The sequence below is a fragment of the Oncorhynchus clarkii genome, chromosome 21 (genome assembly GCF_045791955.1).
Source record: "Oncorhynchus clarkii lewisi isolate Uvic-CL-2024 chromosome 21, UVic_Ocla_1.0, whole genome shotgun sequence".
NCBI lineage: Eukaryota > Metazoa > Chordata > Actinopteri > Salmoniformes > Salmonidae > Oncorhynchus > Oncorhynchus clarkii.
Window position 1 is genome coordinate 43,670,594 of NC_092167.1, and position 20,011 is coordinate 43,690,604.

Sequence of the window (20,011 nt, forward strand, 5' to 3'; positions counted from 1 at the left end):
TTAGACTGTTACCCTGATGAAGACAGCTTGGTTATTAGACTATGTTACCCTGATGAAGGCAGCTTGGTTATTAGACTGTTACCCGGATGAAGACAGCTTGGTTATTAGACTGTTACCCTGATGAAGACAGCTTGGTTATTAGACTGTTACCCTGATGAAGACAGCTTGGTATATTAGACTGTTACCCTGATGAAGACAGCTTGGTTATTAGACTGTTACCCTGATGAAGACAGCTTGGTTATTAGACTGTTACCCTGATGAAGACAGCTTGGTTATTAGACTATGTTACCCTAATGAAGACAGCTTGGTTATTAGACTGTTACCCTGATGAAGACAGCTTGGTTATTAGACTGTTACCCTGATGAAGACAGCTTGGTTATTAGACTGTTACCCTGATGAAGACAGCTTGGTTATTAGACTGTTACCCTGATGAAGGCAGCTTGATAATTAGACTGTTACCCTGATGAAGACAGCTTGGTTATTAGACTGTTACCCTGATGAAGACAGCTTGGTTATTAGACTATGTTACCCTGATGAAGACAGCTTGGTTATTAGACTATGTTACCCTGATGAAGACAGCTTGGTTATTAAACTATGTTACCCTGATGAAGACAGCTTGGTTATTAGACTGTTACCCTGATGAAGACAGCTTGGTTATTAGACTGTTACCCTGATGAAGGCAGCTTGGTTATTAGACTATGTTACCCTGATGAAGGCAGCTTGGTTATTAGACTGTTACCCTGATGAAGACAGCTTGGTTATTAGACTGTTACCCTGATGAAGACAGCTTGGTTATTAGACTGTTACCCTGATGAAGACAGCTTGGTTATTAGACTGTTACCCTGATGAAGACAGCTTGGTTATTAGACTATGTTACCCTGATGAAGACAGCTTGGTTATTAGACTGTTACCCTGATGAAGACAGCTTGGTTATTAGACTGTTACCCTGATGAAGACAGCTTGGTTATTAGACTGTTACCCTGATGAAGACAGCTTGGTTATTAGACTATGTTACCCTGATGAGGACAGCTTGGTTATTAGACTGTTACCCTGATGAAGACAGCTTGGTTATTAGACTGTTACCCTGATGAAGACAGCTTGGTTATTAGACTATGTTACCCTGATGAAGACAGCTTGGTTATTAGACTGTTACCCTGATGAAGACAGCTTGGTTATTAGACTGTTACCCTGATGAAGACAGCTTGGTTATTAGACTGTTACCCTGATGAAGACAGCTTGGTTATTAGACTATGTTACCCTGATGAAGACAGCTTGGTTATTAGACTGTTACCCTGATGAAGACAGCTTGGTTATTAGACTGTTACCCTGATGAAGGCAGCTTGATAATTAGACTGTTACCCTGATGAAGACAGCTTGGTTATTAGACTGTTACCCTGATGAAGACAGCTTGGTTATTAGACTGTTATCCTGATGAAGACAGCTTGGTTATTAGACTATGTTACCCTGATGAAGACAGCTTGGTTATTAGACTGTTACCCTGATGAAGACAGCTTGGTTATTAGACTATGTTACCCTGATGAAGACAGCTTGGTTATTAGACTGTTACCCTGATGAAGACAGCTTGGTTATTAGACTATGTTACCCTGATGAAGACAGCTTGGTTATTAGACTATGTTACCCTGATGAAGACAGCTTGGTTATTAGACTGTTACCCTGATGAAGACAGCTTGGTTATTAGACTATGTTACCCTGATGAAGACAGCTTGGTTATTAGACTGTGTTACCCTGATGAAGACAGCTTGGTTATTAGACTGTTACCCTGATGAAGACAGCTTGGTTATTAGACTATGTTACCCTGATGAAGACAGCTTGGTTATTAGACTATGTTACCCTGATGAAGACAGCTTGGTTATTAGACTATGTTACCCTGATGAAGACAGCTTGGTTATTAGACTGTTACCCTGATGAAGACAGCTTGGTTATTAGACTATGTTACCCTGATGAAGACAGCTTGGTTATTAGACTGTGTTACCCTGATGAAGACAGCTTGGTTATTAGACTATGTTACCCTGATGAAGACAGCTTGGTTATTAGACTATGTTACCCTGATGAAGACAGCTTGGTTATTAGACTGTTACCCTGATGAAGACAGCTTGGTTATTAGACTATGTTACCCTGATGAAGACAGCTTGGTTATTAGACTGTGTTACCCTGATTAAGACAGCTTGGTTATTACATTATTACATCTGGGCTCCTAGAGTGAGGCTCTCCTGTTCTTCTTCAAGCTACGTTACCTGCATTGGCAAATATCTTCAATCTCTAACGTTAACATTAACAGGACTACAATGAAGAAAAATGACAAGTGATTGACGTTGAAATATGTCTTAACGAACAGCGAGGCAAGCTCACAAAATTGTACATTCAGTTTACACCCACTGGGTTTCACAAGATGACAGCCTGGTTTGCTCAGGAGTCCCTAAAACATGAAACAACATGAATTATAATTCATACAAATGTAAAATGCTGTATAGCAAGCTAACTGTACAGCGAGTTGGCTAATGTTAGCTAATCAGATAGTTTGTTAAATCGAGATTTTTCGTAAATTAACTTTATGACCACAAAATATACATAATCAATCGGGGGGGGGGGGGGGGGGGGGGGGTTGCTTTGGGATTATTTAAGATTAGAGTTTAGGGTTTCAGATGTTTTCGGAAGATGGGCAGGGACTCTGCTGTCCTAGATTCAGGGGGAAGCTGGTTCCACCATCGGGATGCCAGGACAGAGAAGAGCTTGGACTGGGCTGAGTGGCAGTTACCCTCCCATAGGGGTGGGAGGGCCAAGAGACCACAGGTGGCAGAACGGAGTACTTGGGTTGGGGTGTAGGGTTTGAGCATGTCCTGAAGGTAGGGAGGTCAGTTCCTCTGAAGTACCATGGTCTTGTAGTGGATACGAGCTTCGACTGGAAGCCAGTGGAGTGTGCAGAGGAGCGGGCTGACATTGGAGAACTTGACATGGTGAGGGAGAGAGAGACAGTGAGATGGAATGGCACTTATAAGTCAATGGCTTCGGGGCATCAACATTTGATGTCCTTCCAAATTGTAATCTGACACGCACATTTTTTTCTTCTTCTAGAAACACCTGCTGGATGTTGCAGCAACACATGACTTCACATTAATGTCAAAGTTTATCTTCCATGTGCAGGGTGGGAATCAAAAGGTCTGAAACAAAACTAATATTGAGAAATATTGGATTTAGAAGAATTTGTATGAGACTCTTTCCTAGAGACCCTATCCTCTTAGCGATCTCTTTCACATTGTCTCTCACTCTTGCTTTGTCTATGGTGATTTCAGTATGACCTACCTTTAAAAGGAATTCGTTCTAGGGTTCATTTCCATGCAAGGTCAGAGACCAAAACTCTCTGTGGTATTTGACCTTGAGGTTATAGGTCATAGGTCAAATGCATGTCAGATTTTTAAATGTTTTATTTCACCTTTATTTAACCAGGTAGGCTAGTTGAGAACACCTTTATTTAACCAGGTAGGCTAGTTGAGAACACCTTTATTTAACCAGGTAGGCTAGTTGAGAACACCTTTATTTAACCAGGTAGGCTAGTTGAGAACACCTTTATTTAACCAGGTGGGCTAGTTGAGAACACCTTTATTTAACCAGGTGGGCTAGTTGAGAACACCTTTATTTAACCAGGTGGGCTAGTTGAGAACAAGTTTTCGTTTGCACCTGGACCTGGCCAAGATAAAGCAAAGCAGTGTGACACATACAACAACACAGTTACACATGGAATAAGCAAAACATACAGTCAATAATACAGTAGAAAAAAGAAAACAAAAAAAGTCTATATACAGTGAGTGCAAATGAGGTAAGATATGGGAGTTAAGGCAATAAATAGGCCATGGTGGCGAAGTAATTACAATATAGCAACTAAACACTGGAATGGTAGATGTGCAGAAGATTAAAGTGCAAGTAGAGAAACAGGGGTGCAAAGGAGCCAGATAAATACACAAATACAGCATGGGGATGAGGTAGATACAGTGGGGAGAACAAGTATTTGATACACTGCCTATTTTGCAGGTTTTCCTACTTACAAAGCATGTAGAGGTCTGTAATTTTTTATCATAGGTACACTTCAACTGTGAGAGACGGAATCTAAAACAAAAATCCAGAAAATCACATTGTATGATTTTTAAGTAATTAATTTGGCCAAGATCTTTTGAAGACCTTAGAAAGACAGGGTAGGATAGATATTGGTCTGTAGCAGTTTGGGTCTAGAGTGTCACCCCCTTTGAAGAGGGGGATGACCAGCTTTTCAATGTTTGGGAATCTCAGACGATACGAAAGAGAGGTTGAACCGGCTAGTAATAGGGGTTGCAACAATTTTGCAATTTCGGCAGATCATTTTAGAAAGAGAGGGTCCAGATTGTCTAGCCCGGCTGATGTCTTTCAGAACATCAGCTATCTGGATTTGGGTGAAAGAGAAATGGTGGGGGCTTTGGCGGGTTGCTTTGGAGGGTGCCGGGCAATTGGCCGGGGTAGGGGTAGCCAGGTGGAAAGCATGGCCAGCTGTAGAGAAATGCTTATTGAAATTCTCAATTATAGAGGTGGTGACAGTGTTTCTGTCACAACCTGACCTTAGAGAGCCTTTTTATTTCTCTATTTGGTTAGGTCAGGGTGTGATTTGGTTGGGCATTCTAGTTTTCTATTTCTTTGTTGGCCGGGTATGATTCTCAATCAGAGGCAGCTGTCTATCATTGTGTCTGGGCAGCCTGTTTTCCACCCTATGTTGTGGGATCTTGTCTTTGTATAGTTGCTGTTTAGCACTACAGAGCTTTACATTCGTTTATATTTTGTTGTTTTTTGGTGTTCATTTAATAAAGTACGATGAACACTTTCTACGCTGCGCTTTGATCTCATTCAATTGATGACGGACGTAACAGTTTCCTAGCCTCAGAGCAGTGGGCAGCTGGGAGGAGGTGCTCTTATTCTCCATGGACTTTACATTGTCCCAGAACTTTTTTGAGTGAGTACTACAGGATGCAAATTTCTGTTTGAAAAAGCTAGCCTTAGCTTTCCTAACTGCCTGTGTATATTTGTTCCTAACTTCCCTGAAAAGTTGCATATCACGGGGGCTATTCGATGGTAATGCAGAATGCCACAGGATGTTTTTGTGCTGGTCAAGGGCAGACAGGTCTGGAGTGAACCAAGGACTATATCTGTTCCTAGTTTTTTTAAAATTGAATGGGGCATGCTTATTTAAGATGGTGAGGAAGGCGCTTTTAAAGAAAACCAGGCATCCTCTACTGACAGGATGAGGTCAATGTTATTCCAGGATACCCCGGCCAAGGCGTTTAGAAAGACCTGCTCGCAGAAGTGTTTTAGGGATCGTTTGACAGTGGTGAGAGGTGTTCGTTTGGTGTCAGACCCATTACGGATGCAGACAATGAGGCAGTGATCACTGAGATCTTGATTGAAAACGGCAGAGGTGTATTTGGAGGGCGAGTTAGTTAGGATGATATCTATGAGGGTGCCCGTGTTTACGGATTTGAGGTTGTACCTGGTAGGTTCATTGATATTTTTTTGTGAGATTGAGGGCATCAAGCTTAGATTGTAGGATGGCCGGGGTGTTAAGCATGTCCCAGTTTAGGTCACCTAGTAGCACAAGCTCAGAAGATAGATGGGGGGCAATCAATTCACATATGGTGGTCTATAGCAAGCGGCAACAGTGAGAGACTTGGTGAAGGTGAATTTTTAGAAGTAGATGCTCGAATTGTTTGGGTACAGACCTGGATAGTAAGACAGAACTCTGCAGGCTATCTTTGCAGTAGATTGCACCACCCCCTTTGGCAGTTCTATCTTGGCGGAACATTTTATAGTTAGGGATGGAGATTTCAGAGTTTTTGGTGGTTTTCCTAAGCCAGGATTCAGACACGGCTAAGACATCCGGGTTGGCAGAGTGTGCTAAAGAAGTGAGTAAAACAAATTTAGGGAGTTGGCTTCTAATGTTAACATGCATGAAACCAAGGCTTTTACAGTTACAGAAATCAACAAATGATAGCACCTGGGGAGTGGGAGTGGAGCTAGGCACTGCAGGACCTGGATTAACCTCAACATCACCAGAGGAACAGAGGAGGAGTAGGATAAGGGTACGGCTAAAGGCTACATGAACTGGCCGTCTTTTACGTTCGGAAACAGAGAGTAAAAGGAGCAGGTTTCTGGGAATGATAGCATAGATTCAAGGCATAGTGTACAGACAAAGGTAAGGTAGGATGTGAGTACATTGGAGGTAAACCTAGGCATTGAGTAATGATGAGAGAGATATAGTCTCTAGAGACGTTTTAACCAGGTGATGTCATCGCATATGTAGGAGGTGAAACAGCATTGTTGGTTAAGGCATATTGAGCAGGGCTAGAGGCTCTACAGAGAAATAAGACGGTAATCACTAACCAGAACAGTAATGGATGAGGCATATTGATATTAGAGAGAGGAATGCATAGCCAATTGAACATAAGCGTCCAGTGAGTGGTTGGGCTGGTTGGGGACACGGCGATTCAGACAGTTAGCAGGCCGGTGCTAACAAGCTAGCAGTTAGTAGGCCGGGGCTAACAAGCTAGCAGTTAGCAGACCGGGGCTAGCAAGCTAGCAGTTAGCAGACCGGGGCAAGCAAGCTAGCAGTTAGCAGACCGGGGCTAGCAAGTTAGCAGAAGGGCCTTTGGGGATGTCGCGATGGAGGTAAGTCTGTTTTTTACTCTTCGTGCGGTGACGTCGATAAACCTGTCGTGGATTAGTAGGGTTCCAAGTAGCTCTAGGTAGCTAGCAGGCCGCGGTTAGCAGAATGGGCCTTCAGCGGACGTTGTGCCTGTTGGAATCCTCGGGCAGATTATGTCGGTATTCCAGTCGTAGAGCATCGGCGGGGTTCCGTGCCCCGTACCGGCAGTAGAAGGGGTCCGGATATATGTAGCCCAGGAGTGGGCTTCGGTGGTAGTTTCAGGCTAATTGGTGCTTGCTCCGGGATGGAAACGCTAGCCAGGAGTAGTCAAAAACTGATCCACGCCACATTGGGTGAGGCGGGTTGCAGGAGAGTATTTAGAAGTTGAGGTTTAGGAACATTTTTTTTTAAAGATATGCAAAGAAAAATATATAAAAAGATACATACAAGGGACACGACAGGACAAAGACAAAGACGTCTGACTGCTACGCCATCTTGGATTCTCTTGAGTGCCAGGCATGACAGCACAAGTGTATCTGTGAGCCTGCATTGCTCTTGTGACAACCTTTCTGGAATCCGCCAATGGGGAGGTTGTAAGACAGAGTCACCTCACATAACCTGAGTTGTAGTTTTTACATTATACATTTTCCATTTTAAATCTGATTGTGAAGGCTTCCCGAGTGGTGCAGTGGTCTAAGGCTCTGCATCGCAGTGCTAGCTGTGCCAATAGAGTTTCTGGGTTCGAGTCCAGGCTCTGTCACAGCCGGCCGCGACGGGGAGACCCATGGGGCGGCGCACAATTGGCCCAGTGTCATCCGGGTTAGGGGAGGGCTTGGCCGGCAGGGATGTCCTTGTCCCATCGCGCACTAGTGACTCCTGTGGCGGGCCGGGCGTAATGCACGCAAACACGGTCGCCAGGTGTACGGTGTTTCCTCCGACACATTAGTGCGGCTGGCTTCCGGGTTAAGCGGGCATTGTGTCAAGAAGCAGTGTGGCTTGGTTGGGTTGTGTTTCAGGGGGACGCATGGCTCTCGTCCAAATCCCGAGTCCAAACGGGAGACAAGACTGTAACTACCAATTGGATACCACAAAATTGGGGAGAAAAAAATGGGTAAAATATAAAAATAATAATAAATAAATACATCTGATTGTGATCATTTGTGTTGATCTGCATGATATCACAAGCTGAAGAGAAGCTCTTCATCCTCAGCTTCAGCAACTCTCTCTCTCTCTGCCATTTTGGCATTCTGCCACTTGTCTCTATCCTAGCTGCTGCACATGCCAGCTTTTCTGGACATTTCTGGCTCCGGCTGGCTCCCTGATGTCAATATCCATGTTAGAATAAATAATTCCTAAGTGAAGAGGATCTAAATCCTCTTTGAGGTTTGCGATAGCCAACATCCCAAGGTCAAATGTGTTGTCCACCAGAAAACACCCCTGCGGTGGTAGTAACCCGAGCATTCTAATCTCCCACCCCCGCCAGCCCCGCAGATGGACCCTGCCTGGAATGTTGCAGAGCACCATGGAATCCCCGTGGGTTAAGGGAACAGGCTATTTTTAGGCGGGGGAGCATGAGTCCTGGAAGAGGAATCCAAGATGGCCACCCATCTGGACCACACTGACTGCTGACATACTATCGACTAACCTAAGAAAAAATGCCTGCCTGTGTGTGTGTGTGGACCTAGATGGCAGGGCCCCATGGTCTTTAGTGGTTCATAGCTCAGATTGTTCTCTGGCTGTGGGAGAGCGGCACTGTGGGTTTGTGACGGTCAGCGACGAAGCAGAGTGAGAGCAAGGTGATTGATGAACAGGTCATCTGTGGCCCAGGCCTACACTGCCTGAACATCCATTCGCTGGGCTCTGGAGAAAGATAGGTAGAAAAAAAGGAGCGAGGGAGAGAAAGAGAGAGAGAGTTATGGGATGGGCACACAGAGTGGAGGCTCTTCATAGCACATTGTATTCTTTGTGTGTCAAGAGCACTCCTTCAGTGGTTGAGTTCTCTTCATAGTGTATCTACTTTAGGCCTAAACTGCTACTGTACCCCTTACAATAGATGCTGCCCCCTATAGGAACATCTGGTTAACAAATCATCTTGGACCCCTCCATCACCCCAAGCCTTATTTATTGTCCTGACAGGAAGTGAACGACACAGGATCCCCTCAACAGGTGCGTGCCAGGAGCAGTGCATGCTGGTCCGGCTGAGTGAGTGAGTGAGTGAGTGAGTGAGTGTGAGAGAGAGGGACAGAGACAGACCCCCATTTCCTCCAATAGAATAGTCTCGACTGGACCATGGCTGTGCCACATGGTTACAATCAACTCAGGCCCTTTTGAAGTGCCCCAGACCATTTTATAAGGACACATGACTTCACTTCCCCCAAATTCTTGGCCTTATTGGAAGCAGCAAACTCACATGCTGAAGACTGGTAGCTTAAACTACACTAAGAAAGACTTCTGCTTCTCATTGACAAGCAGCGGGCTTCTAATGTGTCAGATTGTTAGAATATCGTCATAGAGATGAATATCTTCGATATTTGGATTATATTTTATGCCTGTTGTACTTTCATGAAAGAGATGGATTCCTCCATAAAATTGCAATTGATCTGGTCATCTGGAAATCTGGATTTTAATATAAAGCAGATTTTAGGGCCACTCTGCTTGGCCATAACCTTATTCAAAGACAATGAATTTGGAACATGAAATATGAGAAACCAGCACCACACCTCCAGCCTTGTGGGAGGTGAAAATCTATGTTTCTTTGTAAATTCATGAGGACCTGTTTGTCTCTGTCACGTTCGTCGTAACGATGAGACCAAGGCGCAGCGTGATTAGAATACATTCTTATTAACAAAAAACACAAAGAACACTTAAACAAACTAACCAAAAACAACAAAAATTAACGACCGTGACGCTATAAACAACTAGTGCTGACATGCAACTACACATAGACAATAACCCACAAACTATTCAAGGCATATGGCTACCTAAATATGGTCCCCAATCAGAGACAATGATAAATAGCTGCCTCAGATTGAGAACCAATTTAGGCAACCATAGCCATATAAACACTTAGACCAGAAAAACCCCATAAACATAGAAAAACCCTAGACAGGACAAAAACACCTATACCCCCCTCGTCACACCCTGACCTAACCAAAATAATAAAGAAAACAAAGATAACTCAGGTCAGGGCGTGACCGTCTCAGACTATCTCACACACTCACCTCTCCCTGTTTTTGAACCGCTCTTCCGCTTACTCTATAAAACATCATTTTTTTGTGTGTTTTTTACCTCACCAGATGCCCTTTAAACATTCCCAGAATCAGAATTCATTGCTCCACCTCTAAGTCTGGATCTTCCAGATATGACCGAGAGTCCCGCGACCTCCAGGGGTTAATAAACGGTGTTGAAGGTGTATTTTCCTGTCTTCAGTTGTCATTTACCATGTCCAGAGTTGGCTACCTACAGCCCACAGACAGAGGGACAGGTTGTACAGTGCCTATCATGCCTTTGGGACTGCGTCCCAAATGGCACCCTAATCCCTGTGTCGTGCACTATGCACTACTTTGGACCAGAACCCTATGGGACCTGGTCAAAAGTAGTGCACCACATAGGGATTAGGGTGCCATTTGGGACTAATGCTCCATCTAATTTGGGCCTAAGTGGATGCTAAACATGGACATTTCTCAAGTTCCCAACGGGAGTGTTGGCAGACGAAGAACGGAGAGGATAAACTCCAAAGTGAATGGATGAATGAATTAATGAATGGATGGATGGACACTGAAGCTGAAACTGGTTCTTGGGTAAACACTAGTGCATTTGCTCTGCCTAGCTGAATGCCATTGTTTTGTTTGTCTTTGAATCCATTTTGACAAACTCCCCTTCTTTTCAACTCCAATTATGGTAACCATGGTGTCCAAAACAGAACCGGTTCATCGAACGCAGACGTGTTTGAGAGAGAGAGAGAGATGGAGAGAGAGAGAGAAAGGAAAGAGAGAGAGAGAGAAAGGAAAGAGAGAGAGAGAGAGAGAGACAGAGAGAGACAGAGAGAGACAGAGAGATAGAGAGAGAGACAGAGAGAGAGACAGAGAGAGAGAGAGAGAGAGAGGGAGGGAGGAAAGAGAGAGAGAGAGAGAGGGAGGAGAGACAGAGAGAGAGAGAGAGACAGAGAGAGAGAGAGAGAGAGAGAGAGGCAGGGAGAGAGAGAGAGAGAGGCAGGGAGAGAGAGAGAGAGAGAGAGAGAGAGCGAGAGAGAGAGAGAGAGAGGCAGAGAGAGAGAGAGAGAGGCAGGGAGAGAGAGAGAGAGAGAGCGAGAGAGGCAGGGAGAGAGAGAGAGAGAGAGGGAGAGAGGCAGAGAGAGAGAGAGGCAGGGAGAGAGAGAGAGAGAGGCAAGGAGAGAGAGAGAGAGAGACAGGGAGAGAGAGAGAGAGAGAGATGGAGAGAGAGAGAGAGAGAGAGAGAGGCAGGGAGAGAGAGAGAGAGAGGGAGAGAGGCAGGGAGAGAGAGAGAGAGGCTGAGAGAGAGGCAGGGAGAGAGAGAGAGAGAGGCAGAGAGAGAGAGAGAGAGGCAGGGAGAGATAGAGAGAGAGAGAGAGAGAGAGAGGCAGGGAGAGAGAGAGAGAGAGAGGGAGAGAGGCAGGGAGAGAGAGAGAGAGAGGTAGAGAGAGAGGCAGGGAGAGAGAGAGAGAGAGAGGCAGGGAGAGAGAGGGAGAGAGAGAGAGAGAGAGAGAGGCAGAGAGAGAGAGAGAGAGAGGCAGGGAGAGATAGAGAGAGAGAGAGAGAGAGGCAGGGAGAGAGAGAGAGAGGCAGGGAGAGAGAGAGAGAGAGGCAGAGAGAGAGGCAGGGAGAGAGAGAGAGAGAGAGGCAGGGAGAGAGAGGGAGAGAGTGAGAGAGAGAGAGAGGCAGAGAGAGAGAGAGAGAGGCAGGGAGAGATAGAGAGAGAGAGAGAGAGAGAGGCAGGGAGAGAGAGAGAGAGAGGGAGAGAGGCAGGGAGAGAGAGAGAGAGAGGCAGAGAGAGAGGCAGGGAGAGAGAGAGAGAGAGAGGCAGGGAGAGAGAGAGAGAGACAGAGAGAGAGACAGAGAGAGAGAGAGAGGGAGGGAGGAAAGAGAGAGAGAGAGAGAGGGGGAGAGACAGAGAGAGAGAGAGAGAGAGACAGAGAGAGAGAGAGAGAGGCAGGGAGAGAGAGAGAGAGAGAGGCAGGGAGAGAGAGAGAGAGAGAGAGAGAGAGCGAGAGAGAGAGAGAGGCAGAGAGAGAGAGAGAGGCAGGGAGAGAGAGAGAGAGAGAGCGAGAGAGGCAGGGAGAGAGAGAGAGAGGGAGAGAGGCAGAGAGAGAGAGAGAGAGGCAGGGAGAGAGAGAGAGAGAGGCAAGGAGAGAGAGAGAGAGAGAGACAGGGAGAGAGAGAGAGAGAGAGAGACATGGAGAGAGAGAGAGAGAGAGAGAGAGAGGCAGGGAGAGAGAGAGAGAGAGGGAGAGAGGCAGGGAGAGAGAGAGAGAGGCTGAGAGAGAGGCAGGGAGAGAGAGAGAGAGAGGCAGAGAGAGAGAGAGAGAGGCAGGGAGAGATAGAGAGAGAGAGAGAGAGAGAGAGGCAGGGAGAGAGAGAGAGAGAGAGGGAGAGAGGCAGGGAGAGAGAGAGAGAGAGGCAGAGAGAGAGGCAGGGAGAGAGAGAGAGAGAGAGGCAGGGAGAGAGAGGGAGAGAGAGAGAGAGAGAGAGAGGCAGAGAGAGAGAGAGAGAGGCAGGGAGAGATAGAGAGAGAGAGAGAGAGAGAGGCAGGGAGAGAGAGAGAGAGAGGGAGAGAGGCAGGGAGAGAGAGAGAGAGAGGCAGAGAGAGAGGCAGGGAGAGAGAGAGAGAGAGAGGCAGGGAGAGAGAGGGAGAGAGTGAGAGAGAGAGAGAGAGAGGCAGGGAGAGAGAGAGAGAAGCAGGGAGAGAGAGAGAGAGAGAGAGAGAGAGGCAGGGAGAGAGAGGGAGAGAGAGAGAGAGAGGCAGGGAGAGATAGAGAGAGGGGGGGGGGGCAGGGAAACTAAGCGCCACTATTTGTCTGATTTGTTGTCTGTATTAAAGGGGTGATGATGACGTACATGGATAAGTATAAGTGTTTTGTGTCACAATAAATGGAGAAGGGAGAGCTGCTGAAACAAGTTAACCAATGTCCTACACCCTGAATTAGAGGAAGTTATCAGGTTGGTGTCTGTGTTTGTCACTGGAAGACTAATTGATGAGTTGATACATTTTCCATAATAAATCTGTTTGTGATCATTTGTGTTGATCTGCATGATATCACAAGCTGAAGTAGGCTGAAGAGAAGCTCTTTATCCTCAGCGAAAGCAACTCTCTCTGTCTGTCTGTCTGTCTGTCTGTCTGTCTGTCTGTCTGTCTGTCTGTCTGTCACTTGATGTACTGATTATCTGGTCATATCTTTCCCACTACACATACTGGGCATATTTAGAACAGTGCATACCATGTGCAGGCCTTCGATCTATTTGAAGATTCCAACATGCTTTTGTAATCAGTTTCTGTGCGTTTGTGTGTATGTGTGCGCGTGTGTGTGCGCCTGTGTGCGTACGGGTGCATATGTATGAGTATGCAAATGTGCATTTGTTTTTTTATGAGTCATGAATGTTTTTGGTTTATGACTGAGCATGTGTTTCTACACGTGACTCTCCAAATGCATGTGTGTGTGTGTGTGCGTGTGTTCTATGCATATCTAACCTCTCTGTGTCTCTCTGTGTGTTTCAGTATTTCACCAGCAGGCTGTCCACAGCCCTCTGGAGCAGGGGAAGCAGGGGAAGCAGGGCATCGGCGGCAGCAGCTCTGTCCCCTGTCAGAACTGTGGCAAGGCCTGCAAGGGAGAGGTGCTGCGCGTGCAGAACAAACACTTCCACATCAAGTGCTTCGTCTGCAAAGGTAAGTTCAACCTTGACCCCTAACCCCTGACCTCTTATGGTCTAGTCAATACATCTCACCAGATACAGGGACACGAAGGCTGCTGAAAAGTTACTGTGAGCATTTCCACTAGCTACTGGATTTCCTCTATGGCAATAGACACACACACACACTACCATATCTCTTTCACCAGAACACCATATCACCTTCACCAGAACACCATATCTCCTTCACCAGAACACTACCATAGGAAACAGGGCAGATGGGGCAGGTCAAAGCAATCATAGACAAGCAGGGTCTGGGCTTCCTGTTTTGTCTCTTTAGTGTGTGTTTGTGTGTGAGTGAGTGAGTGGCTGAAGAGCCGGGTGATGTGATCTCATATTCAGCACATCCCCTCCCTCCTGCTGTTCTCCTCCTCTATCTGTCACCTCCATTGCACTCTGTAAGGCCGCTGTCTTTTACTAGGGGCTTGAATGTTGTTATGAACACAGGCAGTGTTGCTAGGAAACGACAAGGGTCGGGACAATGTCGGGCGCTTCCTGCATTTTATCGCGTTTATTCTTACATCAGTGTGTAACGCCACTGGACACCGCCCGGGCATTCATCCTCTCCTCTAGGAACGAGGGAGGAGGGAACAGGGCATTCATCCTGTTCTGTAGGAACGAGGGTGAGGAGAACAGGGCATTCATCCTCTCCTCTAGGAATGAGGGAGGAGAGAACAGGGCATTCATCCTCTCCTCTAGGAACGAGGTAGGAGGGAACAGGGCATTCATCCTCTCCTCTAGGAATGAGGGAGGAGGGAACAGGACATTCATCCTCTCCTCTAGGAACGAGGGAGAAGGGAACAGGGCATTCATCCTCTCCTCTAGGAACGAGGGAGGAGGGAACAGGGCATTCATCCTCTCCTCTAGGAACGAGGGAGGAGGGAACAGGGCATTCATCCTCTCCTCTAGGAACGAGGGAGGAGGGAACAGGGCATTCATCCTCTCCTCTAGGAACGAGGGAGGAGAGAACAGGGCATTCATCCTGTTCTGTAGGAACGAGGGTGAGGAGAACAGGGCATTTATTTATTCTTACATCAGTGTGTAACGCCACTGGACACCGCCCGGGCATTCATCCTCTCCTCTAGGAACGAGGGAGGAGGGAACAGGGCATTCATCCTCTCCTCTAGGAACGAGGGAGGAGAGAACAGGGCATTCATCCTCTCCTCTAGGAACGAGGGAGGAGAGAACAGGGCATTCATCCTCTCCTCTAGGAACGAGGGAGGAGGGAACAGGGCATTCATCCTCTCCTCTAGGAACGTGGGAGGAGAAAACAGGGCATTTATCCTCTCCTCTAGGAACGAGGGAGGAAAGAACAGGGCATTCATCCTCTCCTCTAGGAACGAGGGAGGAGAGAACAGGGCATTCATCCTCTCCTCTAGGAATGAGGGAGGAGGGAACAGGGCATTCATCCTCTCCTCTAGGAACGAGGGAGGAGGGAACAGGGCATTCATCCTCTCCTCTAGGAACGAGGGAGGAGAGAACAGGGCATTCATCCTGTTCTGTAGGAACGAGGGTGAGGAGAACAGGGCATTCATCCTCTCCTCTAGGAATGAGGGAGGAGAGAACAGGGCATTCATCCTCTCCTCTAGGAACGAGGTAGGAGGGAACAGGGCATTCATCCTCTCCTCTAGGAATGAGGGAGGAGGGAACAGGACATTCATCCTCTCCTCTAGGAACGAGGGAGAAGGGAACAGGGCATTCATCCTCTCCTCTAGGAACGAGGGAGGAGGGAACAGGGCATTCATCCTCTCCTCTAGGAACAAGGGAGGAGGGAACAGGGCATTCATCCTCTCCTCTAGGAACGAGGGAGGAGAAAACAGGGCATTTATCCTCTCCTCTAGAAACGAGGGAGGAAAGAACAGGGCATTCATCCTCTCCTCTAGGAACGAGGGAGGAGAGAACAGGGCATTCATCCTCTCCTCTAGGAACGAGGGAGGAGGGAACAGGGCATTCATCCTCTCCTCTAGGAACGAGGGAGGAGGGAACAGGGCATTCATCCTCTCCTCTAGGAACGAGGGAGGAGAGAACAGGGCATTCATCCTGTTCTGTAGGAACGAGGGAGAGGAGAACAGGGCATTCATCCTCTCCTCTAGGAATGAGGGAGGAGAGAACAGGGCATTCATCCTGTTCTGTAGGAACGAGGGAGGGGAGAACAGGGCATTCATCCTCTCCTCTAGGAACGAGGGAGGAGGGAACAGGGCATTCATCCTCTCCTCTAGGAACGAGGGAGGAGAGAACAGGGCATTCATCCTGTTCTGTAGGAACGAGGGAGGAGGGAACAGGGCATTCATCCTCTCCTCTAGGAACGAGGGAGGAGGGAACAGGGCATTCATCCTCTCCTCTAGGAACGAGGGAGGAGAGAACAGGGCATTCATCCTGTTCTGTAGAAACGAGGGAGGAGAGAACAGGGCATTCATCCTCTCCTCTAGGAACGAGGGAGGAGGGAACAGGGCATTCATCCTCTCCTCTAGGAACGAGGGAGGAGAGAACAGGGCATTAATCCTCTCCTCTAGGAACGAGGGAGGAGGGAACAGGGCATTCATCCTCTCCTCTAGGAACGAGGGAGGAGAGAACAGGGCATTCATCCTCTCCTCTAGGAACGAGGGAGGAGGGAACAGGGCATTCATCCTCTCCTCTAGGAACGAGGGAGGAGAGAGCAGGGCTAATCCTCTCCTCTAGGAACGAGGGAGGAGAGAACAGGGCATTCATCCTGTTCTGTAGGAACGAGGGAGGAGAGAACAGGGCACCAGATATCTGTTTAACATCTCGTTTGCGTTAACATTTGGTTGAGTTGTCAACTATTGTGAATTCAATGTGGAAAAAATACTACATTCCCTGACGTTGATGACTTTTTTCAAATCTAATCAGTTTCCCATGTTGATTCAACATCAGCCTATTGACTTGTTTTGGTTGAAATGACGTGGAAATAATGTTGATTCAACCAGTTTTTGCCCAGTGGGATGTGAGTGATACTGTCTGAAGAGATTATCCTCTCCATGTTGAAGTGTTTATCCCTTTCTGAGTGGTTTTGTGATTCATAGGGAGCCATTAAGTCTGTCCCAAGGGGCATTCTGCTAAGTGTGATGATTATGCACTCACTAACGATTCTGACACTTGCACCAGCAGATTTGACATACTTTTCTTTGGGATTTGAATACAGTGTTTAATACTCCCCTACTTTTTATTTCGGTTTATGCCTGAAATACAGTATGTATACATGTTTTATGTATTTGCCAATGTGGTTTCCAATAGGAAACACAGGTCATGTTCCCCCAGGTCTGAGGAGTGTGAGGAGGTGGGTTAAACACATGTCATGTTCCCCCAGGTCTGAGGAGTGTGAGGAGGTGGGTTAAACACATGTCATGTTACCCCAGGTCTAAGGAGTGTGAGGAGGTGGGTTAATTAGGAAGTGTGAGGCTAGTTAACAAAATGTCAGGCATTTTTATACACGGGGCTATTAATACCCCTTAGACTGAACACTGACAGGGAGAGGCACCGTTGGGGGTCTTTCCACACCCTAACCCCTAACCCAACACCCTAGAGTCTATATAGGGTATACAGGGACGAACCTACCTCACCCACCCCCCTTAACAGGAAGTCTTATGTTGCCCTTCCCAGAATTCCACAGCAGGAATGCAATTTCCATATAGTTGTCCAATTTATACTGCCAGAATTTGTCATGTATCATAAGGGATGATGGGGGCCCATTTTGACAAAAACACTTCCAGATGTGGACTGACTGGACTACAGAGCTTGAGGTAAAAGTTACTCTGAAGTCCAGATCTAGGAATACAGTAGGTGACCCTACCTCCAATCCATTAGATGGATAAAAAGAAATCTGACCCTGTGTCAGTCAGTAGTCAGAAACAACTTCCTACCTCAGGCTCCAGTCTTAGGCCGACAGCGACAGGGTTGGCTGTATCAGAAAAACATCCAACCTTCCTCATGATCTGGAAGAGAATCAACCATATCAAGTATAACCTCCCTGTCTTCTTATCACCAATTAGAGCGAGTATGGGTGTTAGCCAGACGGTTAACGGTGCCAGTTCTGAAGGGGAAACCATAAGCGTTTCGCTAGCTAGTTGTAATTAGCGCTATGCTACACAAGGGTGTTCATTTAATGTAACCCCCTCAGTGGCTCTGATCGTCTGATAGCATCAGCGCTAACATAAAACAGAGCCTCAGATATAGCCCTGTGCTATTTAATCATGCTGCTTTTCGCAAACTAATTAACGATTATGCTTGGAATGCTATCAAGTGTTGCTAATTAGCAACATGCTATGGGTGGTGTTTTTGTTGATGTTTGACCTCCATAGTGTCCACTTATGTCTGAATTTCTGACACCAGATGAATTAGTTAGTTAGTGAATCAAGCACAGTATGTCCAAAATGAAAGATACACTGAGATGGTTTTCTGGCAGAACATTGAGCAGATGTTTATCCCTGCCCTGTTTTTGCACTCATGGAGAATGATAACATCACATAAGCATTTTCACACAAGGGAGAATTGACTACTGCCAGCAAAACTGTGGACACGCCCAATCTCACGATACAAGCTAAGAGGCATATGAACTTCATGCACACAGATGGGAAAATGCATAGGGTATATGCTGCAAGATAAAGGGAAACAACTGTTAGCGATATCAGCTATCAGTGTCATTATTAACCTATCAAAATAGGTTCCTTCATAGAAGTGTTGGGGTTGGACAGTAAATATACACGAATAACCATGTGCCGGGGTCTATTTGACAGTGTGGGGGCCTTGGGGGGGGGGGGCGGACAATAGCAGCTGTTTTAGATGTTCTCAACGGGGTGTTTTCTCTTGGCCTCTCTCTGTTCTCTCGTTCTTGAACCAGAACCTTCGTAGCTCGAGGGCTTTTTTTCGTCACTCAGGGATGGGATAGTGACCTCACCCCACGCACACATACCACCAACGCCCACCCCTCTACCCTGTAGCCCAGGAGCAGGTCCACTAGGGGTCTAGTGTATGTTCCAGAGTTAGATTGGAATGGAATGTAGTCATAGCTAGGGATATGGTTGTTTAGGATATACTGTATCTAGGGATAGTACAGTAGATATGGTTGTTTGGGATGTATCTAGGGATAGTACAGTAGATATGGTTGTTTGGGATGTATCTAGGGATAGTACAGTAGATATGGTTGGTTAGGATATACTGTATCTAGGGATAGTACAGTAGATATGGTTGTTAAGGATATACTGTATCTAGGGATAGTACAGTAGATATGGTTGGTTAGGATATACTGTATCTAGGGATAGTACAGTAGATATGGTTGTTTAGGATATACTGTATCTAGGGATAGTAGAGTAGATATGGTTGTTTAGGATATACTGTATCTAGGGATAGTACAGTAGATATGGTTGTTTAGGATGTATCTAGGGATAGTACAGTAGATATGGTTGTTTAGGATATACTGTATCTAGGGATAGTACAGTAGATATGGTTGTTTAGGATGTATCTAGGGATAGTACAGTAGATATGGTTGGTTAGGATATACTGTATCTAGGGATAGTACAGTAGATATGGTTGTTTAGGATGTATCTAGGGATAGTACAGTAGATATGGTTGGTTAGGATATACTGTATCTAGGGATAGTACAGTAGATATGGTTGGTTAGGATATACTGTATCTAGGGATAGTACAGTAGATATGGTTGGTTAGGATATACTGTATCTAGGGATAGTAGAGTAGATATGGTTGTTAAGGATATACTGTATCTAGGGATAGTACAGTAGATATGGTTGGTTAGGATATACTGTATCTAGGGATAGTAGAGTAGATATGGTTGTTTAGGATATACTGTATCTAGGGATAGTACAGTAGATATGGTTGTTTAGGATGTATCTAGGGATAGTAGAGTAGATATGGTTGGTTAGGATATACTGTATCTAGGGATAGTACAGTTGATATGGTTGTTAAGGATGTATCTAGGGATAGTACAGTAGATATGGTTGTTAAGGATATACTGTATCTAGGGATAGTACAGTAGATATGGTTGTTAAGGATATACTGTATCTAGGGATAGTACAGTAGATATGGTTGGTTAGGATATACTGTATCTAGGGATAGTACAGTTGATATGGTTGTTAAGGATGTATCTAGGGATAGTACAGTAGATATGGTTGTTAAGGATATACTGTATCTAGGGATAGTACAGTAGATATGGTTGGTTAGGATATACTGTATCTAGGGATAGTACAGTAGATATGGTTGGTTAGGATATACTGTATCTAGGGATAGTACAGTCGATATTGCTGTTTAGGATGTATCTAGGGATAGTACAGTAGATATGGTTGTTTAGGATATACTGTATCTAGGGATAGTACAGTAGATATGGTTGTTTAGGATATACTGTATCTAGGGATAGTACAGTAGATATGGTTGGTTAGGA

General features: G+C 46.0%; 1 protein-coding gene across 9 annotated transcripts in view; it reads left to right on the forward strand.

Annotated features, from left to right (window-relative positions):
- Positions 1-20,011, forward strand: part of LOC139379084 (actin binding LIM protein family, member 2) — a 138,690-nt gene that overhangs the window by 35,857 nt on the left and 82,822 nt on the right. For all 9 annotated transcript variants that reach the window (XM_071121872.1, XM_071121873.1, XM_071121879.1 and 6 more), the window contains exon 2: positions 13,412-13,579. In XM_071121872.1, coding sequence (XP_070977973.1) covers positions 13,412-13,579 — 168 coding nt within the window. The remainder of the gene's footprint in view (positions 1-13,411; positions 13,580-20,011) is intronic.